The 27,528-nt window shown below is 34.3% G+C and overlaps 2 protein-coding genes across 2 annotated transcripts; one reads left to right on the top strand and one right to left on the bottom strand.

The window, feature by feature from the left end:
• Positions 1 to 267: 267 nt before the first annotated feature.
• Positions 268 to 9,189, bottom strand: LOC140751473 (uncharacterized). Its single transcript, XM_073085342.1, has 9 exons — positions 8,906 to 9,189; positions 8,486 to 8,746; positions 6,661 to 6,937; positions 6,254 to 6,426; positions 6,116 to 6,173; positions 5,749 to 5,848; positions 4,308 to 4,479; positions 1,269 to 1,429; positions 268 to 973 (listed from the first exon to the last, which is right to left on the bottom strand). Exons 1-9 carry the CDS (start codon positions 8,933 to 8,935, stop codon positions 535 to 537), a joined length of 1,671 nt encoding a protein of 556 aa, XP_072941443.1. The 5' UTR covers positions 8,936 to 9,189; the 3' UTR covers positions 268 to 534.
• A 6,968-nt stretch (positions 9,190 to 16,157) lies between these two features.
• On the top strand, positions 16,158 to 26,896 carry csw (protein tyrosine phosphatase non-receptor type corkscrew). The gene is made up of 2 exons (XM_073085524.1): positions 16,158 to 16,520; positions 20,641 to 26,896. The coding sequence occupies exon 2, from the start codon at positions 20,743 to 20,745 to the stop codon at positions 22,624 to 22,626; it is 1,884 nt and encodes a 627-aa protein (XP_072941625.1). The 5' UTR covers positions 16,158 to 16,520; positions 20,641 to 20,742; the 3' UTR covers positions 22,627 to 26,896.
• Positions 26,897 to 27,528: the final 632 nt, after the last annotated feature.

The following is a 27,528-nucleotide window of genomic DNA, read 5'->3' on the forward strand; positions in this document are numbered from 1 at the left end:
TACCTAATAACAGCAGTAATAGGCGCCGCTGTGTTCCGTTTTGAGGGTGTGGTAAGGGAGACAGATTTTTCCGAGGCGTTCCAGCTTAGTCCTCAGGGGTAGCGGCGCATCTGTGGCCGACCTCAGGTAGGAATATCTAATCCTATCCGGGGTTGATTACAGATGTCCATGGGCGGCAGTAGCCACTTACCATCAGATGGACTGCATGCTCGTCTGCTACTCCTATATTATATAAAAAAAAACGTAAGAGATTTATAAATCAAACAAAATAATTAAGTTCATTGGAAGTAAGATTTATTATGAAAATACTTTAAATCAAATTTGCATAAGAAACCACTGCATACCTAACGTGTAACCAATATTGGAAACTTAATTAGAGAAAACTAAAAATAATAATAATTTTTATACTTAAGAAGTACCTACATTAATTTAATCAGAAAAAAATAAGTATTGAGAATAAGTGATTCAGTAGTTTTACGTAAGAGCATTATTATTAATAAAGAAAAAATCAAAATGGCGCGTGAAGTTACGACACTACGATTTAGCTCTAATCCTCTTGACGCCCACCCTGGGCCACGAACCACCATCGCTTGTTCCCTCACCTATCTTTCTTTTTGGAAATTTTTTTCGATGGCCTCTACCTAATGCCTCGTTCACATTAGTGAGTTCCTCAACTTTATCGTTCGATAATATAGCGTCTCTATATTCTTTTAAACTTGGATCTTCCATTTCATTCCCCGTTTTAGGTTTCTCAGGCTTGTCTACAACACGACCTAAATTGCAAGCGTTCTGGAGGCTAACCTTTTCTAAAGGACTTAGAACTTCTGAGATTGGGTCGGATTGGTTTTCCTGAGAAGCGAAGGTTTCTGCTAGCAGGCGGTCCACGATGTTGTCTTCTTCTTCGATATTTTGGAAAAATTTGTCCATTACCGATTTCAGCTTATCGGTTATTATTTTATGTGGCAAATCCAGGCTAAAAAGATTTTAGTCAGATTAGGTACACTTTACATTATCTATCGATTTAAGAAAAAAAAATTGTATGAATTTATATGTATTTTGTGGCAGAGTGATTTTTAATCTGTGGTGCGGTGAGGCGCGGTGCGGCGTGGCGGGAGAAATTGAGTTTTGGCGGGAAGCTAATTGTCATAATCGTCATTGTTATAAATATAAAGTATTTATGAAAATATATCATCTTTCCTCAAATGTTTTTTTTTATTGTGATACACTCGAGAAATATAGCTTTATAATTTATTGCACTTATAACTTACTTTGTCTCCGAATTCTTAGCGATAATTCCTTGTGAATAAAGTAATTTCAGCAGTCTAGAGGCATTCACCTCGGAAATGCTGAACTTTTCGACAAGGCCCCAGCCGTTGATGGTCGACACTTGTGTACACCAATCCAGTGTTCGTCGGAACATACATAAACACTGACAAGAAATGAAAATAATTATAATATTTTTAAAGATTATTATAGCTAACAAAGTTTTTTTTTCTTATATTTAAGTAAATATTATTGATGTTACAAAGCTAACCATGCGTTAAACAGCAAAAGTGACGCGGTCTACATAGATAATACTCATTAATAATTGATTATTGAATTACGATGTTGAAAACAAGAAAACATTTCTTATATGGACGCGTCCGAGGTTACAATTCTAGGCACCTGTTATACTTCAAAGTTCACTTGTCTAAACGGCCAAGCCGTCAAGGAAAACTTCGTGAGGAAACCTGCATAAGTACCCAAGAAATGTTAAAAATAGAAAAAATATTTTAAAGCGATTTGAAGTCTACCAATTCGCACTTGGTCAGTGCGGTGGACTATGACATAATGCGCCTAATTCTTCCCATTCTGAGAAGGAACTCGTGCTCAGCAGTTGGACAGTAATGGGTTGATGATGATGTTCACGGGCGGAACTGCTCGGCGAGGGTTTTCGTGCGGCAAATAGCAATGTAACTGAATTATTATAAAATATGACAATAAAATTGGCATTTTGATTATGAGCACGGGTGTCGGGTGAGCCTTCGGGATCCCGTGGCATTTTTCGCGACCTACTTATACCTCTGCCATAGATTAGTACAAATTACTCACTCCTAAGAAGAAAATGTAACCAGTTTTGACAAATGAAATTGTTACTTTTTGGAAATTGCATTTCCGTGTTTGAAACATATTAAAATAAATAATAGTTTAAAAAAACTAAAAAAATACACTTTTTATAGAAAATCCAACTAAAAAATAGAAAATATTTTTTTTAAATTTGAATTAAGAATAGTGTAAATAAGATAAAAATATTTTTTATTGTAAAAAAAGCGTGGGGTGCATGGTGTCAATAGTTATAAATATTTTATTGATAGATATTGAGTAGAAGGATTATCATTTTGATAATATCTTAAAATAAGTTGTGACTATGACGATGAGCTGAAATCATATATGCCTTTACATTTGGCAGCAAGAAATGGGAACAATGAAATAGTGGAAATCTTGTTAAAGGAAGGTACAGATGTTGAAGTGCTGAATGAATAAGGATGATGAGACACCGCTTTATGATGCTATTAACAACGGACGCGTCGAAGTTGAGGTCAGGTCAGGTCAGGTCAGGTCAGGTTAGGTTAGGTTAGGTGATCGGCGCGCCTGGTTTAGATTCCTTTATTGGTCTTAACGCAGACCTTCCGGGTCTCAGGAAAACAAAAATCGCTGACCCTGATTATCCTAGTAAGGATAACGGGTCAGATTGTTTAAAATATTGAATTGTCATCGGTCCTTAATAAGTATGCCAAATTTCGAGTTAATCCGACGTTTTGAAGGGGGTTAAAATCATGTTCAAAGATTCCGTTACATACTAACATACCAACATACCAACAAACATACGTCTGAAGCTAATAAAAGCGTATTAAATAAAAATGTGTTTTTTTAGAGCATTTACGAATATAACGACATTTCTCCGCACTTTTTCTTCGATTTCATGTTGTTATTGTACCTGTTTACTGCAGATATCGGCATTGTTCCGCGTAAATTACATTATGACAGTCGGATACGTAATTGGAAAATGGCTGACTTCAATTATAAGGCGGTGAGATATCTATACTAATCTATGACCTTTGCATCTACCACGTGATGTTACTAAACGATAGTGTACGCACATGTTCGTGCATACGGGTGATAGCTGCGTGTGTGCGATGCGTGTCTGTTGTGTGTGTATGTGTGTGTGTCAGGTGTGGGCGTGTTCAGTGTAGGGCGTAGTTGACTAATATTTTGTAATCTGGTTAGTAACTACGATTAAAAGTAGTTAACTACATGTACTTATGATTACATTGTAGTTAACTACTTTTAATCGTAACATAACTGCAGTAATTAAACTACATGATGTAGTTATTAATTTGATTGCTGCACTCTAGTAGTTATAACTACTGATTATTTGATTTCTGTAAACTTATATTTGGAATGAAATAAAACGAGGAATAAGAGTACAGCCTGTACAGCCACCCGAGTCAAAACCTGAAGGTTTGGGTTCGTTTCTCGTCTATGGTCTGTTTAAAGGTAGGACTTAGCGCTACACTCTCGCTCTAACAGGCTCTTAAGTAATTACCTAGCAAACGACATGTAGGTTTTTAAAGCATTTTTAAAGGCGCAACATCATTTCAAATATGTAGTTATGAAAAGTCGTGTAATCGTGATTGCAACTACAATTTTTAAGATTACTTTTTGTAATCTGTAGTTGTACTTAATTACTGATTACTATATGTAGTCGTAGTTAGTAATCAGTAGTTATAGTCTGATTCATAATTAGGTGTCCAAAATGTAAACAAAGGTGTTGACCTATCAAGAAAATATGTTTCAAATGGTAGTTTCTTATTTTTTACAATATTAAATTAATACAACAATAATAAAATAATAATCTTAAAAAATTAAGATCAATTCACATTTTCTAATATTTATATTACCTCAATTTCGTTCCATGCAGTAATAATAATAAAAAACAAGGTTTATGGTAGAAAATTAAAATTTGATAATGGTAACACAATCGGAACCCAGAACATTTCTTGTGCCGTCATTTTTAAGTTTCGTAGCTGATGTTATTCATTGTCGTGATTGTAATTGAACTCGAATGTATTATCGTTTTCATAGCGCGTTTGTTAAATTGTGAATAATTGTAAAGTTTTCTTTTTTTTGTTGAGTTTGTTAAAGTTTTTGTTTCTTGTTAATTTTGACAGTGACATTTGTTTGTTTACATTTTGGACACCTAATTATGAATCAGACTATAGATATCATATTGGGCAACACTGGTCGTGTAGTTGTGTGTGGGGTACCTCGCGCTTGCGCGCGGAGAGCGGCGCGAGGCGCGCGTCGGCGTGCGGCCGGCGGCCCGCGTCGGCGCACGCGGCGCAGGCGTGCCCCCCCGCCCGAGCCCCCGCCGCCGCCGCCGCCGCCGCCGCGCGCCGCACGCCGAAGCACGCGGCGTGCTGCGCCGAGCCGCAACACCTGCGGGGAATTCCCTTTGCTGCACGGTGATGCCACAGTATAATTATCTACACAGTATTCTATCTTCATACAAACGCACGGAACGCAAGTTATACCTACGCGCCTCGATTTCGGTATGCACTCGGTATGCGAACAAGCAGCATCCGCAGTGATGAGTGTGACGGTTTTTAGGCAGTGTTTTTTTATTTAATCAATTATATAGTCATTGTATATAATTATATTTTATTTATTATTATACATAGATTATTATTATAGATTTATTATACATTGTTTACGTATCATTAATCATCACCACAACGCCATCTATTTATATGACACAAAACTAAGTACATATTGTTGAAAATAATAAAATGAACAAAATAAGTAAACAATAATGAACATTTGGTGGTACGGAAGCCTCCATGTGCGAGTTCGTCTCGTACTTGGCGAATTATTTTTAAGTAGCAAACGAGTGTGCACTCCACCTGATGGTGAGTGGTCAGTGCCACCTGTAGACATCTGTAGCCGTCGCCGTGATGCTGATCGCTGATGCGTTGCTACCGCTGAAGACTAAGAAAGTAGCCAAATATGCAAGTCAGCCAGTATCTGCCCCATTTCAATGAAACGCAGGACCGATTCACGCTTCGAAATAGGTGTGGCGGCTAAATCCCCCCATCCGAAAGGTGGTAGAACCCTTTGTGGTTCGACTCCGGCGGCACCACCGCCACACCTATTTCTACCTAATAACAGCAGTGTTAGGCGCTGCTGTGTTTCAATTTGAAGGGTGTGGTAAGGGAGACAGACATTCCCGACGCGTTCCAGCTTAGTCGTCAGGGGTAGCGACGCCTCTGTGGCCGACCTCAGGTAGGAATATCTAATCCTATCTCGGGTTGATTACAGATGTCCATGGGCGACAGTAGCCACTTACCATTAGGTGGACTGCATGCTCGTCTGCTACTCCTATATTTAAAAAAAACCGTACCATCCCGGTTTCACTGTATATGCCTGCGATATGTTATTACCCGTAAGAACTAAGTTGCAATATGTAAAAGTAATATGTCTCCCTTCCAACACCCTTCAAAACGGAACACAGCAGGACTAAACTCTGTTATTAGGTATTAGGCTAAAATAAGTGTAGCAGTGGTGCCTCCGAATTCGAACGATAAAGGGTTACGGTTACCGGTAATATCTAGTTCGTCACAATTTAAGATTTCATTATCCACACTTAATAAAAAATCTTCCTACTCGTATATTACATATAAGACCTAATTAAATAAGAAAATCACTTACTCGCATATAAGCAGCGGGGACTGATTCAATTCGTCTCGATCGTATTTGTTGCACGGACACAACATACGCACTTCATTGCCACTTGTTGACAACACGCGACCTGTTACATTTGAAATAATGTCATGTAGGTACCTCATGTTGCAAATCAGAACGCAAATTTTCATAATTTACAAATGTGTACGAAGAACAGTGCACATTTAAAACCAGATGGATTCTACGTCTGTCTCCCCATGAAAACGACCTCTGTAAAGAGGGTGCCCTCGAGACCCGAAATCCTCACGCTATCCCCCAACTTAACTACAAATGTACAGCCGAGTAGGTATAGGTATAGGCCTCCTTCTTTTTCGAAATGCTTAATGATACTTGCCTGATACATTAGATGAGTTTAACTCGGCCTGCGTCATCGCTGGTGGATTTTGGGATGCCTGGAATTAATATAAAATAATTTTATAAAGTTTTAAAAGAAAACATTTACAGTGAACTTGATTGCACGCATTTAACTTACGATAGCCTCACGGCTGGCTTTCGCGTCGTCCTGGATGTAGGAGCGCGTGACGACCTTGTGGAAGGGCGTCTCCACCCAGCCCAGCTTGATGCTGTCCGCCAGCGAGCTCTGCAGAGGGTCCTCCGCTTCCTCCACGTGGTGAAACCCCGGCGCTTGATAGTCCAGCGGGGTCTCTGTACATGCACAATACGTAATAAATTTACGGACCTAATTAAAAGGCCCTTCTTATACCTATAATGTACTTAGTAAAAGCAGTGAGAGGGAATGCAACATGAATATAATTTTTGTAACTTTCTGTAATTATATCTGGTAAACCTTATAAAGGTATTATTTTGCATCAAAATCAATTCTTCCGAAAACAATTTAAGCAAATACTTAGAAAATGTACAAGTTAGTTAAGAATTTACCTTTGTTATAATACAGTCTCAAGCTGATATCGTAAGTAGAGGGCAGTTCATTCTGATAGGCCTGCATTACGACGACGCAGGTTCTGATCAAGTAGATAGTCCGTTCCCTAACGTTCTCGAAGGTGAACTTCGTAGAGTTTTTCGTGTTGTCCCGGTTTTTCAAATGCACGTTCATGGTCACTCTGTCGTCGTGATATGAATACTCGAAAATGTGGTACTCAAATAAATTTTCGACTTTGCACTGATTTTCATAGAAACATAGAGCTAGCTGGTAAAGCTTTAAAAACAAAAGTAAATGAAAACAATATTAGTGATGACTAATTAACAAGGGGCCGTTCAAGTATTACGTAACGCAATTTTTGAAGATTTTTGACCCCCCCTCCCCCCTTGTAACGCACCGTAACGTTTTTCTATACCCCCCCCCCCCTCTCTAAACGTTACGTAACACTCAAGTGTCAATTTTTACCCTAAACTCGCTAAAAAGTTATGTTATAGTTTTTATCCTTGGGCGTGTTCAGCCGAACTAGGTGTCCTGAGTATTCTAAGTTAGTTTAAGTATAGTCAAAGCATATATACTGCTATACTGTACTATACTTAGTCTAACTCAGAATACTCGGGACTCAGTTCGGCTGAACCCACTCATTCAAGGGATTCCCCGTAAATGAAAAGGGTTGCCAATTTAGGAGTTTTAATTCTCTATTTTTTTATTAAAAAATGTTACGTAACGTGTATTAAGAAAGACCCCCTCCCGCCCCTGTAACGCATCGTAACGTTTTACAAGACCCCCCCTCCCCCCCAAATTGCGTTACGTAATACTTGAACGCCCCCCAAGACAAATGATCATCTAATGGCTCATTTTTATTGGTCGTTAGAGCCCGCGTTCGGGGTACGGGAGATTTCTGTTTAAGCATGCCGTAGGGCCCAAATGCGGTAACCGTTTTCATTAGTCTATGGGACTCGCATGCGGGGTACGGGAGATTTCTGTTTAAGCATGCCATATGTTCCGCATGCGGTAAACGTTTTCATTAGTCGATGACGCCCGCATGCGGGATGTTTGATATTCCTCACCGCACATTAGACAGTAGTTTTGAAATTGTGGTGCTGAATAGACGTACCTGCTATGGAACACCAATTAATGTTGTGTGGACCATTTTTTTTCTATTTCTGACATACTTAAGAAGAAATTATTAGCTTCACTAAAGACAAAAGAAAAAAAGACCCCCCAACCCCCCCGACTAAACCCCCGCAGCCCGCATTTTGCTTGCTTTACACCAACCGACGAATTTCATTGGTTGTTAAGGCCGCTGCGGGGAGCACCCGCATGCTGTATATCGACTACATATTGACGACGCACTTTCACTAGTTGTTATACCGTATTCGGGGACTCCCCGCATGCTGTTTATCGACCGAGTTATCGAGCAATGAAAATGAGCCATAAGGCATGTGCGCGAAGACCATTGAGGTGACCTCCTCAGTCCTACAATGTTGCAACGCATGTGTAATTGGCTTCAGGTAAAACCTCTTTTACATATGGAGTTCATATTGTCCTTGGGCGGCAGTGGCCATTTACCATCAACCACTGGTACTGGTGGTGGACTCAAAATGTACGGCACCAACAACCACTCAAAGAACCGCAGTATGACTGTGTTATTTATCTACATTCTACATTCATATATGTTATGATAGTCAATGTCTGTGTGTGTGTGCGTGTATGTTTACCTACGTGGGTGATCATCTGTAATTCGAATGATTTGAAAAATATATTTACTAAATGTCTAAGTACTCCTAAAATTATACGTTTTCTTTGTATTAAAAATTTGCTTACATATTTATGATCAAACGCATCGAATGCTTGTTTCAAAGTGGTGCTTAGGAATTGAGCTACCTCGTCGCAACATTTTTCCTTCAAAATTTTCAATTTTATTCCCGCGAAGGTCTCTACATTGTAGCTATCTTCGGGAAACACATTTTTCAAATAAGTAATTGTACTCATTGCCACAATTGTTAATTGTTTCATAAATTGGCCGGAACTAATGTAGTTCTCATTCATTTGAGCTGGGAATACTTTAACCCATTCCAACATTGCCTAAAACAAAACAAAAAGTGTCTAAATACCATTACTTCCTTTAAATATAGTCTCAGTCTCAAATCAGATTGTCTGATGCCGACATTATTTTATTATAACCATCGATATACTACTAATAAAGACGATTATAACTATTAAAACTATAAGGAAGTTTCCTACCTGTGAGGTCGGCGTGGGCATTGCAGTCATTTTATTATATAAACTTAAACGAAACCCTATAGACCCAAAGGATTTATTCCTTTAATTTGATCATAAATTGATCATTCCATTAAAATATGAAATTGAGTAGTTAATTATTGCAAATTTCCAGATGCGGTGCCGCGCCAAAATTTGCGTCTTTTCTGAAATATCACATGCACGGTCATTAATCCCACAGATTACAAAATATTTCATTTTATAATATTATAGTAAATTAAATATAAAAATAATACCTATACTTAATTTAATCTATTAAATTTATTGTATCAATTTATAATTATTAAATAATTATATTCATATTATGAGGTGTTACGTTAGTAAGAAGATAATTTGTAGGAAACCGAAAACTGGTGAGAAACAAAATACTTTTTTCAGTGAATTCCTTTTTTGAATGACGAGACGTACGACACTACGACGGTAAAATCTTTAACTGTAGATGACAATTATTGGAAATTTTGAAACGTTTAGTGAAAAGTTCTGAGAATTTTTACATCGAAATGTTATGTCCGGAAGGTGCACAGTTTCAAAACGAAGGTGTACACAAAGAAGAGGAAACAACCACGAAGAAAAATAAAAAAGTCCTGGCTGAAGGACCTGGTAACTTGGAAATTAACTCGTATAAAAACCCTAAGAATTGGAAAAAGTCTATCAGCAATTTCTTCCGAAATCAACTTCGATCAACAAAGTCTAATGATGTAAGTTATAATGATTTACAAAGTATTTATCAAACTTCGCTTTGACTTAAAATTAACTATTTATTATAATAAAAGTAACCTAGATGTGGAGAGGAAAAATGTCATTCACGAGTCCGTGCCAAACTGCTAGTCCGCTCTGAAATTGTTGCGAGCAGGTGTAGTCATACAATTTGCTATGGCGACGCGATTCATTTCTATATTAAGAGCGGACTAGCAGTTTAACGTGGACTATACCTCCGGTAATAAATCGTTAATTCGTGAAATATATGTCAGAATGAAAGGTTTTGTAAAAAAACTGTAAATGTTTCAGTATACCCCGCTTTACATACAGGCACACTTAAAAGTAAACGTCAGCGTCACATTAGTTAACAAATTACGCCATCTAGGCGGTTGATTTGATTGGCCAAACTTATTTGAAAAGTTATCAAATGATTTACTAGATGGCAGTAACATCGTAGTCGGTCACTAAGAACCGATTACATATTACACAATACTCTATTTTGAGAAGATAATTTTAAGAAAAAAATATTTAGCGGTCATATGCACAATATCTACTATTATAATTTTAACTCCTGAATATAGCGTAAAAAATTAAAAATGTGAACAATATATTCGGAAGTATTTAAAATATATACAACAACTAGCAGAACCCGCGGTTTCGCCCGCGTAAAATAAATATGATATGACATAACATACACAAATAACTGTATAGAAAATATATAAATGTTGCATTCATATTTAATTAATAAAAGCTTTTTTTTCTCAACACTGTGTACCTAAATTGGTCAAGCTTTCTTCAGAAACATACAATAATACTCTAATTTGTGGACAGTAATGAAACTTTCTTTAAAATATAAGTTTCATGTAGGATACAATAATTATCACTTACACTATTCCATAGGAACCGTCCATATTATATGGGACCTTACATACAGTGGTACTTTCCAGGGTCTCTGGCTGGGAGGTTAGATCTCTCATTTTTGGCGCCCGCAACTCCCAGAAGTCCCCCTTTAGTCTCGTACGACAGGCAGGGGATACTGTAGCCCTGGTCTAGCCCAAAATTTTAATCCAACGTCTACCACATCACCATCACTAATCCACGCATAACCACAACCATAGCCCACGGCAGAACAAAATGTTGGCACGCAGTGTGTCCAAAGTAGTTGCGATGTTGTACCTAATCAGTATACCAAAATGTAGGACAATTTGAATAAACTTACGCATTATCATATATGAAATTTGCACCCGTCCACGTTGTCGTGTATTTGTCTGAATAGACGTTATCTGAAATTTCACGTTTCTAACTTCGAACCTAAAAGATTCCCGAATACATACATACAACCCTTCTTTTACCTCCTTAGTAGAATTTCAAAAACATTCCTATATACGGGTCGTGTGTGGCCCGCGACTTTCCCTTGTGGCCCGCGGGTCTGCGCGTTACTAATAATTGGCCAAGAGCAAGTCAAACCCGCACCTGGAGGGTTCCGTACAAGCAAACATTTTTTTTTTTAATTTCCAGTATTTAATATTGCAGCAGCCATTAGAGTACACACATTGTACACACACACAAATTTTAAATGTCTACCTCTAACAGTTCAAAAGTTAGCTGGAAAAATATTGAATAGAAGTTTGTTGTATAGGGACCCCTTTTTGTTTTCAACTTATTTTTAATTTTAGTATTTGTTGTTATAGCGGCGACCGTTATGCATCCTCTGTAAGAATTTCAAATGTCTATCTATTACGGTTCTAGAGATAGAGCCCTGTGACACACGGACAGACGGACAGACAGCGAAGTCTTAGTAATAGGGTTTCGTTTTTATCCTTTAGGTACGGAACCCTAAAAAACCGCTGTTCTGCACTTCAGCACGCGCAATATATTCCCATGTTAAAAATATATGTTACGACGGCCCGTGGAATTGCGCCCTACACTAAACCTCTCTGCACTCTGATCTTTTTCCAGACACGACAAAGGAAGTAATTTCAATAACGGTTTTTAAAAAAACTTTCTTTACTTATAATACCCTAATGGGGTTGATTGTTGAGTTACTAAAGATGCTGAAACAGATGTGTAAACAGAAAGGCATAATGCATATACCCTTTTAAAGCCGTCTTAAGGGTTGATCTAAAAAGAACAGTGACTCAGATGCTTCATCGAGTCTAATGATATTTTTTCATAGTGGATGCTTCCAAATTAACGGATTATAAAATAAAGTTCCAACCCCTATTTAACGACCTTGAGGGTTGATTATCAAAAAATTGGAAAAATAAGTGATATATTATTTACAACCAGAAAGCAAAATACCAATTTTCATAGACTTTCCTTCATAATCGGCTTACTTCTAAACAAATTTTCAACCCCTATATTACCCACTGAGGGGTAGATTTTCCATAAATGGTGTTAAAAAAGTTCTACCCAACCAAAAAGCCAATTGCCAATTTTTACAGACCTTGCTTGCAGAAATGAACGGTTTTTCAAAATAAAGTCCCATCCCCTATTAAACGTCCTTAAGGGTTAATTTAAAAAAAACGGTGAAGAATGTGTTGTATTATTTTCAATCAGAAAGCAGAATACTAAATTACAAAGACTTTGCTCTAAAATCTGCGAACTTCTAAACGAAGTTTCTACCCCTATTTTATTCTCTTAAGGGTAGATTTTCCATAAACGTTGTTGATGAAGATCTATTATTTCGTACCAGAAAGCTAAATCCTATTTTTGCAGTCCGTGTTTCCAAATAAACGGATTTTAAAATAAAATTCCATCCCCTATTAAAAAACCTTTAGGGTTGATTTTCCAAAAACTGTGAAATAGGTGTCCTATTATTTTCAATCAGAAAGCCAAATAACAATTTTCTAAGACTTTGCTTAAAAAGCTGCGGACTTCTAATCGAAGTTTCCACCCCTATTTTACCTTCTTATGGGTCTTAGTGCGCATCTACATTATAAAATGAAGCTTTATTTCAGATTTAATAGTTGTAGCTTCGGTAGTTTAGTCAAAACCTTGATTAATGCGTTTTGAACGTATCTTTTCGCTTTTATATATATAGATTAATATCTGCTCGCGTTTCCTAAATTGTTCTCATCATCACGATGATCATGATGAATGTCCGCGAGGTCTAAGCTGAGCTTTGCATTAGTGTGAGTGAACACAAGAAAGAGTAGAATCAGATAAAAACTTTCAAAAATAAATTTTATCATTTTTAGTTAGGGATAAAAGTTGAAGAGGTATTCTTGTTTAAAAAAAGAATAGTAAAAAATATTTTTATAATATGCAATGAAATGAACCAATAAACTTTGTCGTATTTAAACCCGCCTTTTTGTTAGATTGTGATTTTTTTTAATAAGAAGACTTGTCGTGAATGTCTAGATGGTATCAGAGCTAAGTCTGTGATTATGCAGAAAAATGGTGGATTTAACTACTACAAAGTTTATTTTCTTTATTTTTTAATTTTTAGATACATTTTTTATGTGTCAATTTTATGTATTGTACCAAGTAGTAACGTTTCATTTTTAGTTAATTAAAAATAATATTTTTGTTAATTTAAATTATATTTCAACAACATAAATAATATATTTTCAATTATTCGCCACATTCACGTTTATTTATATTGGATACCATTTTATTAAAAATCAAACACAAAAACAAAATATTAAAATAAAATAAATAATTTTGCTACCAGTACCAGAAGTGAGGGAGATGCACGATTGCCTAAAATCAGTATAAACCGGCTTAAATCAATAAATCGCTTTAATTTGACTTCATAACTAGGTACACTATTCATGTGCTATGTGCACTCACTCAAATGCAAAGCCCAGCTTAGACCTCGCGGAGACGCGGACTATACACCATGATCATCGTGATCGTAAGTAATATCACGGTACAAATATTCCTTATACTGTGGTAATATTTATCCTTTGTATTTTAGGGAGACAGGCCATCATTAAGCAAAGAAAATTTTGAAGATAAAGAAATATCTCCAGAACAAAAATGGCAATCGCTTGGCAAAGTGTTTAGGCGCCAAAGCTTTGCGGAATCGTGGCACAAGTCACCAAACCAAGGAGAGTCTTCCCACTCCCAGAATAAACGTCTTGCTGTCAGAAAAGTGCTCTCAAGTTATTTTGGAAAATCGCAAAAATGTCATTCTGCAGCAAATGAAAATTAAAGTTTAACTGGAAACAATTTCTATCTTTTATTTAAAATATACTATGATGTACCTTAATGTCACCATTCAAAGATTTTTAAAACATTATATAAAGCTATATTTCTTGAGTGTATCACAATAAAAGAAACATTTAGAGGAAGATATATTTTCATAAATACTTTATAATAATGACGATTATGACAATTAGGTTCCCGCCAAAAACTCCATTCTACCGCCACGCCGCACCGCGCCTCACCGCAAAATCACTGCCAGGGAATATGCATGTGATTTAGATTTGCTTGTTATTTTTTTCCTCGGAACATTACGGTCCTGAAATTACATCTAAACCATTATTTTTTCTTTATTTCGTATTAAATTGTTTAAAACTTTAATCAAAAATCGTAAATTATGCGCGCACAATTCAAATTTACAAAACGCATTTCCATTGGTCGAATCGAAAAATGACGCCACATAGCGTGTTACGATGTTTATCGGCGTCGATATTCAAACTGTTTGAGAGAAATTTTGTTTTTGTCTATATTCCTACAGTGTTATTTTATTACCTAGTACGATTTTTCTACATAGTATTATTAGGAATAATCAAGCTCAATGATTGAAAGTAGTTTTGTCAAAGCACAATCGGACTATTTACCTAAAATATGCAAACTGTTTTTTATGCATAGGTCAATTCAGAAATATTTAACTAATTATAACTTATTTTGTTAATATTCTTTTTTTCCTTTTTTTATAATATAGGAGTAGCAGACGAGGTTACAGTCCACCTGATGGTAAGTGGCTACTGCCTATCACCTATCTTCACCTATCTTTATAATATTATAAATTATAATAGATTATAATGCATTTTGTGTTTCAAATGATAGTGTTTGATGTAGAAGTCGATAAGTACCTAACGAAGTATGATCAATGCAATATTTTAAAATTATTTACCTAAAATTATTGTTCGTTACAGTAAATGCAATTGTTAATGCGATTTTGGAGATACTTTATCTGTTTCCTATAATCTTGCATCACATTTGCACGACTCATGATGCGAAGCATCAGAGAGTGCTTTACGATCGAAAAATTTTTTTCGCTTCATTTTGGCGGCTATTTTTATTATTATAGCCTTGATAGTTCACGGAATCAAGATATTTTGCATACTATTGTCGAGATAATTTAATGGAGATTAATTCCATACTTTTTAAAAATTGATTTACTGCAATAGAATTGGAAAAAAACACCAAAATAGGTCAAAAAATTTTCCTGTCCGTCATGTGTGAAACCTGAAAACACTGTAACTTGTGAAAAAATCCATCATTTGAGTTAATTTTTTTTTTTTAAATTCTAATCGACGATTGTAGGTCACTGAATGCGAATGATTAATTAATTCAGTGTCGTTTAATTGGAATTAATAAAAAACGAAAACTACAAGACTGTATATCTATAGATATTATGTACATTTATTCCACCAGGGGCGCTTGTGCAGTACCTTCTTCCTACTACAGCTGTTTTTTCGGCAATTAATTTTGAACGACTTAAGTTTTTTTTTTTTATATATTTCATAATTAAATGAGCATTATGAGTCGTGCACTTTTGGATTTTCCACACTTTAATTCTATTATTTTCGTATTTTTCTATAATTTTACTTGTATTGTTCATTAATTTCATATAATAATATGTACTTGTATTGTTAATTTTGTTAATAAAGATGACAAATCTTAAACGTTATTTTTCGCTTAGGTAATTATGTTAACCTAGCAACACTAAGATCACTAGTGTCACATCTGCAAGTCTGCAACACGCTTAGATCAGTACGTCAGAAACTGGTGATGTTTGAATCGATTTGAATCAATAATTTAATTTTTCAATCGCATTTTTTTTGGATCTATTATCCAAAAAATCAAAGATTTAATAGAGAAATATTACCAACGGATAGGATTCTTCGAACGATAATTATCGTAATTAATAAGTAATTATTTATTAATCTAATTATAATTAGATTAATAAATAATTACTTAATGTTGTAAGAGATAAAAATAGATATACAAAGTTTAAAATCATAACTTTCTTTTTGCTTCCCTTAGTGGGAGCTATTCATTCTCAACTAGCAATAATAATTTCTATATTTGTAAGTAAGTAAGTTGAAATTATACCCACAAAAATGAAAAGAAAACTTTTTTACAAAAATACTCCATTTAATAACAAAATTATATTTTCGCCATTTTTAGAAATGTAATAATGTTGCTATAGAAACCGTTAAATGACAATAATCTGCATTTTAAAATCGATTCACTGGGTCAAATCATTATTTTTGTCCACAAATCGATTTTTCATTAATTTGATCTCATATCGATCTCCAATCTCCACATCCCTACTTTACACCTTGACAGATCTGTGTAGCTGTCTGTCTCTGACACGGAAAAAAAGGAAAAAGTTGGGTGTTATGTTTGTGGGAAACCGAAGAATGAAATTAAAAATGAAGTCTTTTGTGTAACATTTTATTATTTTGTCGTTATGATTTTACATACCTTAAAAGCTTTTATGTCCTGTTATTCTTTGTAATATTACCTGTACATACTACTTCGTACAAGCAATGCACTCGCGAGTACGCCCTTGAAAACAGTGAATAGTGATACAAAAAGTCTAAAGTCAGCAATCCAGCATAGCAACAAGGATTGGATCGATATAATTCATATTTTAAGAAGTATTGCGAGTTTTTAGATGTGCGGGTTCCTTTATGAGGTAAGATTATGATGTAAATAATTCAAAAGTGTCTCTTTGAATACCTTTGTGTATGTTCACAATGTAATTAGTAAATCACACGCATGTAAAACTTATTTCATACTTTGGCAGTGATTTTTTTATTTGGTTTGATTTATATAGTATACAAGTATCTCATCGTAAATATTTAATTTAAAAAAAATATATATAATTTTAGTGAGCATTATTATCATTTGCTCATATTGTGATAAATAGCTGTTTGTTTATTATGTTAAAACAAGGATAACAAATTTATAACTAAATGACAAGAAAATAATTGTGACTAAAAATATATGTAATTTATTTCTAATTTACAATATATATAATCAAGTGTACAAAACAGCAAATCATAAGTAAAATAAACCATCGAAAATTGCTGTGGTGAGCCTTGGTTCCCAAAAGGCTGGTAGCGTTAAATAATTATCAACAGTATTTATAAATAATATGTTTGTTTTGTAGCATAATATGATAGTTAGATTAGATATTATTTAATGGACAATTTATTTATTTACTGCTGTATGAAATTTCCTGTTTGATTAGCAATATACAGGGTGAATTTTTCAAACTGGCCTTCAGGGCCAAAACCGAAACTATAAGAATTAGCGAAAAATGCTGGCTAGCGAAAGGAGTTACGAGGCCGATTTTGATAAAAACTAAAACTGCATCATTACTTTTTCCCTAGCCGGGAATCGAACTAGTTCATTTTGAAAAAAAAAATACACCCTCTATATTATTCCACTATCTGGTAGTGTTGCTTATAAGGATCAAAATCTGGGAAGTAATGATAAATGACAAACTAAAGGAAAAGCCTCAATTTTAAGAAAATACAATTTTTTTCATATTATTTTGGCAGTTAAGTTCCTGCAATTCATCAATTTAAACATTTCGCGTATTAACAATTTTTTTGGCTCAATGTTTCAAATCATTCCAAACGGACATTTTGTTCTCCAAGAATTTATATTGTTATGTAATGTATGTTATTGTTATGTATATGTAATATTGACAATTTGCGAGAATGACTTTTTCGAGTCAAATCCGAGTGATTACTAAACAAAGAGATATAAAAAATCATATTTAACGTTGAAACGAAGTTGTAAACAACAAACAATAAGAATTTACTATTAAATCCGTTATCTATTTTTATTAAAAAATAAATCCTAAAAACGGCGGTAACTTATTTGCCAATCTATTACTTTCTCATACTAAGCCATATGTCATGGTCATAACATCAAATAATTAGTTAATTAACCAACAAATTCTTCAATGGTATGACTTATGTATGTTTCTAAAGAATTGTACATAAATCATTTGTTATGTATAATCCTTAGGGATTAGTATGCCAATGTATGGAAAAATATGTATTTTCTTCAAAATTTTCCTTTTCCTTTAATTTGTCACATAACATTACTTCCCAGAATGTGATTCTTATAAGCGACACTATCAGATAGTGGAATAATATAGAGGTGTAATTTTTTTCAAAATAAACTCGTTCGATTCCCGGCTAAGGAAAAAGATATTTTAAAAAACTAATGATGTAGTTTTGTTTTTTATCAATATCGGCCTCGTAACTCCTTTCAGCATTTTTCGCTAATCCTTATAGTTTTGGATTTGGCCCCGAAGGCCCGTTTGAAAAATTCACCCTGTATACCTTAGTTGTGAAATTTACAGCATTATTCTTGGTCCTTGTGAAGTGGTGGTAGTTGTATTGACATTAAAAAACTGCTCCGTAAAGAACCTATTTTGAATAATACATTTTGATTAGATGTAATTTTACAATCTAACTTAAATTCAAGCTATTTTATTAGTAATGCAGAAAATAGCTTGATGTACGTAAGAATTGAAGTATAATATAATTATGGTATTAGGTAATCTTTCTACTCAATAATTACTCAATAATTAACTAACCATACTTTGGCTTTCATATTAATATGTATGTATCATAATAATTACAATATGTCCCTGTCCCTAAGCTTCATGTGAAATTATCTTTATTACCTGCAATTTCAGTGATGAAGGTTTTACAGTACATACTCGAGTTTGGTTTTGTCACATTCTCTAATTGGAATCTTGCAGCTTGAGTAAAGACATAAGCATTTAATTCCGATTGTATTTAACCTGTTTTCCCATATATGTCTTCTTTGGAAAATATATAAAGGAGATGTTTCAAAATGTATGGGCTCCCGGCCATCTTTTGTACACTATACTAAAAACTAAGAAAACACGCAAACAACAATTCGTAGGGGTTCATTTTCTTCAAATCATGTTCGTTTAAATGTTTAAAAACAATAAATTACACTTAAACTTGCAACACAACAGTGGAAAAATATCATGCGGTAGTGATTACCGTAATAATGTCATCTGTCATTCTATTTTAACTTACTATATACATTATAATACTTTCTAATATATTTTTTACGCGAATGGGCGTAGATATATAAATATTGTATTGTATGTATTGAGAAACAATACCTATATTCGATAAACATTAATTATATTTACTTTCATAAATCTTTACTTAAAACAAACATACCAAAATATGTACTTCTATACCAATTTGTTTTAGTTAAAACATTTAAGTGTGTAATTAAAACAACTTTAAGTACACATTTATTTATTCTTCACTTAGATACATTATTTATTCATTTTCAATATCTTCCCTTATCAATATTTTCATCCAATCATGTAGCAGGTTCTGTATTATCCTGTGACGAGCTCAGCCCAAACATCAAACAATGGTCATAACGTGAGCGCAGCTACCTACGAGTACAGTTGCCCAGCGATGCAGTTGCAATAATAACTGATTATTTTGTCATCAAAAGAATGTCCTTGTCTTGCTATTGTAATTATCTAAAAAAAGAGAAATGTAAAAAGATTAGCTTCTCTAGTTTCAAATTATTAACGATTATTTCACGATTAATACAACTAACTGATTTATATTTTACCTGATGATATTGAATTCTTGTCAACACAATCCACAGCGATCGCACGAAAATCACAAGAGTCCATAAAACATAAGCTGTTACTCAGCTTACAAGTAAGGTAGAATCAGTCCAATGTCGTAAGCAGCACAGAGTAGAAACATATTCAGGATTGAAATGGAATCTTCTCATCAGTACATATTTATTCAACGTTTACATTGGATTCCACTATTATATAATATGTATATATCCACTTTTACACATATCAAAATTACAACTTCTTCTTTTTTAATTTGACATGTCACTTACATCTATAAAACCAGATACTATTTAAAAGGTGGTTTTGTTATAATTATTATAATTAATTAATTAAATTCAGAAATAATGACGGGATACCCGAAACAAAAGCCAGGTTGTAAAGTACTAAGGTAACAATAATTTTACCACAAAAACAGCGAAATACAGAATTACCGACATCCAAAGAGTATAGTAACCTATGTGTGGGGTACACAAAGGTTCCCTGACCGACATCGACAGTTTTGAAAAGTTGACATTGACAGTATTCCGCCATATTTAATATTTCAATGAGGAATGCTTATTTTAAATATTTTTAAACAGGAATACTTTAGGTTATCAAAATATATTTGTATTTTTCTTCAATTATGCAAATTATTCGTGTTTTTATATATAGTGTACATGAGATGGCCGAATATGAAACATCTCCTTTGGTAATTAATGATTCTATAAACAATTGGTAGATTATATGTCATGTTATTAGACATTTTTAACATACATGCAAGCGGTCTTAACTTTTTACATACAATTGCTGAGGTTTATTAGGTGGTGTGCAAGCAGCATATGGTAGGACTGGTCAAAGCATGATAATATATGTTACTTAAGGCCTAATATGTTACACATTGTGAATATTTTACAATAAATTATTCATATTTTAAAATGCACTGATATTTCGATATTATTCATTTTCATTGTAACAGTACTAAATTTATTATTACAGCAGAATATATTTCATTTAACGATAATGATAAGTTCAACATATTTAAAATGTTCTGGGCAAAATGGTGAATTTATTATTATAATGAATCTCTTTTCGCAACTCCATTACTTTAAATGTCAACTGTACTGGCAGAACAAAAATATGTAAAAATATATTTTTTTATTTACAGATGACTGCTGAGAATGCATGGCAAACCCAGAACAAAACAGGTAGAGAAATATTCTAAGAAATAGATATTATAAGGTATCATTGGTGCTTTTGTTAGGATAAGATGATCACTCGGAGATGGTTCCATCCAGCACTGAGTGGAGTGGATGCAGAGAGAATGCTTTTGGAAAGAGGTCGCGACGGATATTTTCTTGCCAGACCAAGCATGAGTAACAAAGGGGATTTTACACTGTCAGTAAGAAGGGGCAATGAGGTTACTCACATAAAAATTCAAAATAATGGTGAATTTCTTGATTTATATGGAGGAGAGAAGTTTGCTACCCTCTCTGAATTAGTTCAGTATTACATGGAGAACCAGGGCCAACTTCGTGAAAGAAACGGGAACATCATCAGGTTAAAAACACCCCTCAATTGCGCTGATCCGACCACCGAGAGATGGTATCATGGGCAGTTAACTGCTAAGGAAGCTGAGAGAATCATGCTCGAAAATGGTAAGAATGGTTCTTTTTTGGTCCGAGAATCACAAAGGCAACCCGGTGACTTCGTTCTTTCGGTACGCACACGGGGTAGAGTGACACACGTCATCATACGTCGACAAGACAATAAGTACGATGTTGGTGGCGGAAAGCAATTTGATGATCTCGTCAGCTTAATAGAACATTATCGCAACTATCCCATGGTTGAAACAACAGGCGAAGTACTAAGGCTGATCCAACCTTTTAATGCGACTCGAATTCAAGTTCAACACTTTTATACTCGCGTTAAACAATTACAGAAAGAGAACGAGGGTCCAATTGAAAGCATGGCGTACAAGCAAGGTTTTTGGGAAGAGTTTGAAACACTGCAGATGATGGAGAACCTGCAGTTGTTCGATAGAATGGAAGGTTCCAAGCCAGAAAACACTAGGAAAAATAGATACAAAAATATAATACCGTTCGATCATACCAGAGTGATATTAAAGGATATCCCTCCCGATGCTCCACCTGGATCAGACTACATAAATGCCAATTATATTCGGTGTGATAGCCTAGACTCTATATCCGATTCGGCAGATGCTAATGGGGGTAACGAAAACGGTTCACCTACTTCACGGGATGGCTCTATCACACGGAATAAGAGCTCTCCGAAACATACTAGTGATACGACGATGGAGGAAAAAGTGCGAGGACTCTCGATAACACATGGAAACGGTACGCAAAAACTTATCCCAGCCTTCGAGCCGAGCGTTCTCCGATCGAATCCGAATTACGTTAACACTACAATTTCCAAGTCAAAAGAGGTTCCGGATCCCTGCGAAACGGAAAACGTATACAATAAGATTTACATCGCTACACAAGGGTGTCTCTCTACGACTATCTACCAATTTTGGTCCATGATATGGCAGGAAGATGTGCGCATTATAATAATGACGACTAAAGAGATAGAGCGCGGAAAAGTTAAATGTGAGCGCTACTGGCCGGACTTAAACAAAACGGAAGTAATCAAAAAGTTCACAATCTTTAACGAGACTGAGTCATCGACACAGGATTACACGTTGCGACGTTTCGTGGTTACTAAAAAGGATGAATCCGTCAAGAGGACCATATATCATTTTCATTTTACTGCGTGGCCGGATCACGGCGTTCCTTCGGAGCCCGGTCGGGTGCTGAACATCTTACTTGACGTGAATTACAGACTACAGCAAATAATGACAGGCCCGGATCCCCCAGAAATGGCAGTCGTCTGCGTTCATTGCTCGGCAGGAATTGGACGCACGGGTACATTCATTGTCATCGACATGATCTTGGATCAAATTCGAAAAGAAGGCTTCGACTGCGAGATCGATATACACCGAACTGTTCAAATGGTGAGAGATCAACGTTCTGGTATGGTGCAAAACGAAGCACAGTACAAGTTTATATATATGGCTCTGTTAGAGTTTATCGAAACTGAGAAGCAGAGGGTGGGTTTAGGTCCTCCTCCCTCGCAGGACTCTTCACGAATCTAAGGCGATAGTATTTTTTTAAGATTTTTTCTTTCTATATAACGTCTGACTACTCGCTCTAACTGTAGAATCTTTTATTGTGTTAATTCAATACAATGTAGTGAGAAATAACAAACGGATGGATCATTTTCATTATCAATGTATTAAATTTAATAACAATGTTTAAATAAGTATATAAGACACAATAACTATAATGAAAATAGGAGGATTGCGCTCTGTAAAATTAAATTAACGTTGTAATTTAGAAAAGCAAATAGTTTATTGTGAAATCACAATTATATTACCCTCAGTCATCTTTATTAATATAATCGGAAATTAATATAATATTATGTAAGATTTTCCTGGCAAGAAACGAGAAAATATTTATATTGAAGTCTCATTTATCGCTGTATTTTATAGTTTAATAGTGTATTATATAATTATATTTAAGTGTAATTGCCTTTTTCGGTACAGAACTAAGAGATCAATTTTATGAGACATAAGTTTTATTATTTTAATTTTAAATACATATATATTTTCGAATACGCATAACTAACTACACTACGTATCATAGGTTTAGCAGAGTTGAAAAAACTATAAATGTTGTAAAAATCGGTAATACTACATGTTGATAATTTAAAATATATTATTAATGTCAACGGAGACCTGAATATACTTCAATCTTTTGCTTTAAAGTACTATATGAAGCCAGGAGCTTGGTTTCAATGTGATCTCGAATCGGATTTTCATTAGACAAGACTTTCTTTTTTTTTTGCGAACGATATGATGAGTACTTGTGTGTCCGGCTACTGTAATAATATATTGCTTATAGCTCAATTTAGAAGTGGATAAATAATCGCAGCATGTGTTAATTACTTAAGCGTAAAAAGTAATCTTGTCACGCCTGAACCGTGTTTGTGGTAAAATAATTACAAAAAACCATTAGGGATTTAGGGCATTTTCCAGTCACGCGGTTCGGTATATCCGCGTGATTGTCTCTCCAAACTTACCCGTTGCTCACTTCGTGCCCCGCAAATTGCTAACTTTGCATGATAGGAAAAGTATCTTCGACACGATAGAATGCGATTTCATCCATGCCAACCAGGAATGTACCCGAGCACGAACCCGCATGTTAGGGAAAAAATGCCCTTAGCACTATATGGTCTACCACGTGGTTACGGTTACCATCGTGTTTCAGTTAAGAAACTGTAAGATTTGTGAATAGAATGAGTTATTTGAGATAAACATTTACGTCCTTTTTGCAATAGTACATTACGATACGCGTGGCCAAAGTAGCCTATTTTTGCACAGCGTGAAGTTAGCGCCCGAGCGCAGCGAGGGTGCTAAACGCCGTGCACATAATAGGCTACTTATGTCAGTCACAAGTATCGTATACTATTTTATAGCTCGTGTGACATAAACCCGCTTATACTTGTGAAGTAATATGAAAAAATATTAATTAATAATATTAATATTAATTAATAATATAAATTATTTTGAAACTTATAAATGATTGAAACTAAAAATTATGAACTTAAAAAATTGAAATTTGATGTGAAGAAGTCTTGATTTAGAAAATTTAGTAATTATTATGCTCTTGTGATAAAGACAAATCTAACACCACACATACGTCGAAATCTATCAAGCCATTTAGGCTACATACAGGCGTCTAGACCAATGACTTATAATGGGAACTCCACCTAAACTTATTAAAGAAACATGATAAGCAATCACATAATGTACTAATACATGACTAATACTAGTGATAAAGTAGAAAATCGATTATCCGAACCTCAGTTATAAATATTCGCGATTATTCGGATTGACAAACGTGAACAAGTAGCTTTGTAATAACCCTTGCAAATCAGCCACATTTTGTGTGACATGTGCATTTAAATTCGGGAAAGTCGCCAAATCGCAACTAAAAAGTTACTATAGAAAACAAAAACCCGATTGCTAAAAATAAAGCCTATGTTATCTCTACAATTTAGACGAATCCAACGACACGTCATATGTCAAAATTAATGAAGTCGTTTGAGTTTGCCAAAGAATGAAAAATACATACGTAACAAACATATAGTCGAAAAACATTACCTTCCTAAATCGGTTTAGATAGCTTTTCTTCATAAACTCAATTATCCAAATTTTCGATAATCCGAATGCCACAAATACGACAACAAATAGGTCGCGTAGTGGAGATTCTACTGAAGTAGTATTATGGCTAATTTTGATAATTATTTCTAATTTAAATATCTCCTACTATAGTGTGTAGAGAAAATACACAGTCAAAACAAACAATAAAACTCGATAAAGCCCAACAGTTAGTCTTATAATGATGCTATTGCTTAGTATATACACAATGGCAAAAACATTTATAAATACGTCCAAAATAAAATATTAGCATAATTATAGCTTTAAACAAAATACTCATTACTCACTTTTAAGTTTTAAATGGCATTTAAAAGTATGAAACGTTCATAGCGATGTTAATTTTTTACAACTGTGAGGGTAGTGTATTAATATTCGTACGGTGTAAAAATCGGCTACTTTGGACACAGAAATGCGAGGCTAAAATGCGGGTTTAGGTCACAGAGTGCTATAAAATAACATTTCGACATATTTTAACAGTTAAAACATGCATAATAAACAGGATTTTTAAACAACCCGCACACTAAAACCATAGTGCCCATAACAACCGGGTTGGTGACCGGTAAAAAACCACAAAGAGCGTAACAAGTGTAAATCTAATCCTTTAAATGCAATGGTATGCAATAACAACTATGTTGGCCTCAGCATAGTTTTTCTTGACCCAATCTTTACTCCTTACTTAATATTATAAATCCGAAAGTAACTCTCGTCTGTCTGTCTGTCTGTCTGGTTGTCTCTTCTTCACGCCCAAACCACTGAACCGATTTTAATGAAATTTTGTACAAAGATAGTCTGAGACCCGAGAAAGGACATAGGATAGTTTTTATCCCGGAAATCCCACGGGAACTAGGGATGGCAATCTAAGATCGATTAATCGGAGAATCGATCTTTTGGACCCAAAACATCGATTATTTTAATCGATATTAGTAAGGATTGAATCGTAAACTATGCATTTGATCAGGTGATGATCTTTAGCAAAGTTGAAGGTACGAATTTTCAGTTTTATGTATGTTAGTATGTTATATTATTTTCTTTTAAAAGCGGGCGAAGCCGCGGGCAAAAACTAGTCTTATATAAAATGTGTTTAACATAGTTTATAGACGTTACCCGAATTAATATGAAATCTAAGAGCTGTCTGAGCGACGAAGGAAAATAAGATTCTGTATACTGAAACCATTAGGAGTGGTACCGGCATCATTAGTAGTACGAGCTGACAACTGAAATCATAACTTTGATAGTTTTTTTATTGTCTGATTTCAATATTTTATTACTGAAAGATTTTTATTACTATCAAGTAAAAAATGTGGTGCTTCTGTGTAAGTAAAAAGCTCACGCTGCATTGCGGGCGATCGGTGCGATATGTTTTTAAAATATTATTTCTATGTTTAATTATACTGTAACGTTTATGGATCTGTACTGGCAGTGATTACAATCTTTATTTAGTCTGATAAGGTTTTAAATAAACTAGGGTGAACCCTGATCACATAATATAGTCATTCACAAAGCTATATATATAAATAAATATAAAATTAAATGCTCACTTAATTCGCACGGTTATTGATCTATTAATCACAAACTGCTCCGCCAAGAAATTGATGATTTTGAAAATTTGGCAAATAAAAATTCTGTACTTTTGCAATAAAAATGATATTTTTAAGTAAATAACGGCCTATGTGTTTTTCTGTATCCTGTATTACGTTCATGTAAGTCCGAAAAAAGTAAAGATAATATTTGTGCAATCTTCTAAGACCGTGATCTAAATCCAGAAACTTTCTCTAAAATCCTTATCAAACTATAACAATATGTTTTCAACACCTAGTCTTTATGTGTTACATAATTTCAAGGAAATAAATGTACCTATTTTTACATGAGTTTATATCTGTTTTGTATTGTTTATATGTTATTAAAATTATTCCAAATGGGAGAATGGAAAAAGTAAGAATCAATTATGTGGGTTATAAATAAAATATATATTGTGTGGTCACTGCATGAAAGATTCAGAAGTATTTTACGTTGTTTGCATTTTATTTATAACATATTCCAATAAGCTGAGCTTACTTATGGCATGAAGGTAAATAAGATAAAAATTATCTGAAGATATATGTTGTGTTATATATTATAATAAAGAATAAAATGTGATATTGCATTGTCTTAGTTTCTGTTCAACTTCGAGATATCATTTAACATTCAACATAATATTTTTAATAATATACACACGAAAAATGTCATAATGGATAATATTTTTTTATGATCTCTTGGGTCTCGCTGCATGGCCATTTGTCATGCAAAGTATTCTTGTATAAGTAATGAGATGACATCACAATATTCCATTGTTACAATGAACCTGCTATCATTATTGATAATTTTACTGTTCGCAGTTGTACAAAATGCACCCACATTAAAATTGTATTGGGTAGTCTAGATATCTATCTCTAATATTCGGTATCTTATAAGCATATCCATCAAATTTTAATATGTAACGGATATTCACAATACCGAACTTTGAACTATTTATGAATGACATAAACTAACTAGATTCCACGTTTGAGTTAACTTATAATTTTTATTCTCTATTCAAATCCTAGATTGCTTTTTAAACTTTGTTGCCTTTTTATAAAGAGAAGAAACAATGTCGCTCAGTGGAGATCACCAGAGGTTTATGTAATAGGGAATATGCACATTTTTATTTTATTATTTTAAACCACTTATCACATCGTTTTAACATAGTAAAAAATATAAACAATTTTATTAGTTTCAAATATTTTTTTAAAAAATATT

The sequence above is a fragment of the Epargyreus clarus genome, unplaced genomic scaffold, assembly GCF_041222505.1.
Source record: "Epargyreus clarus isolate Ecla_fem2 unplaced genomic scaffold, WU_Ecla_fem_2.2 ptg000023l, whole genome shotgun sequence".
NCBI classification, from domain to species: Eukaryota; Metazoa; Arthropoda; class Insecta; order Lepidoptera; family Hesperiidae; genus Epargyreus; species Epargyreus clarus.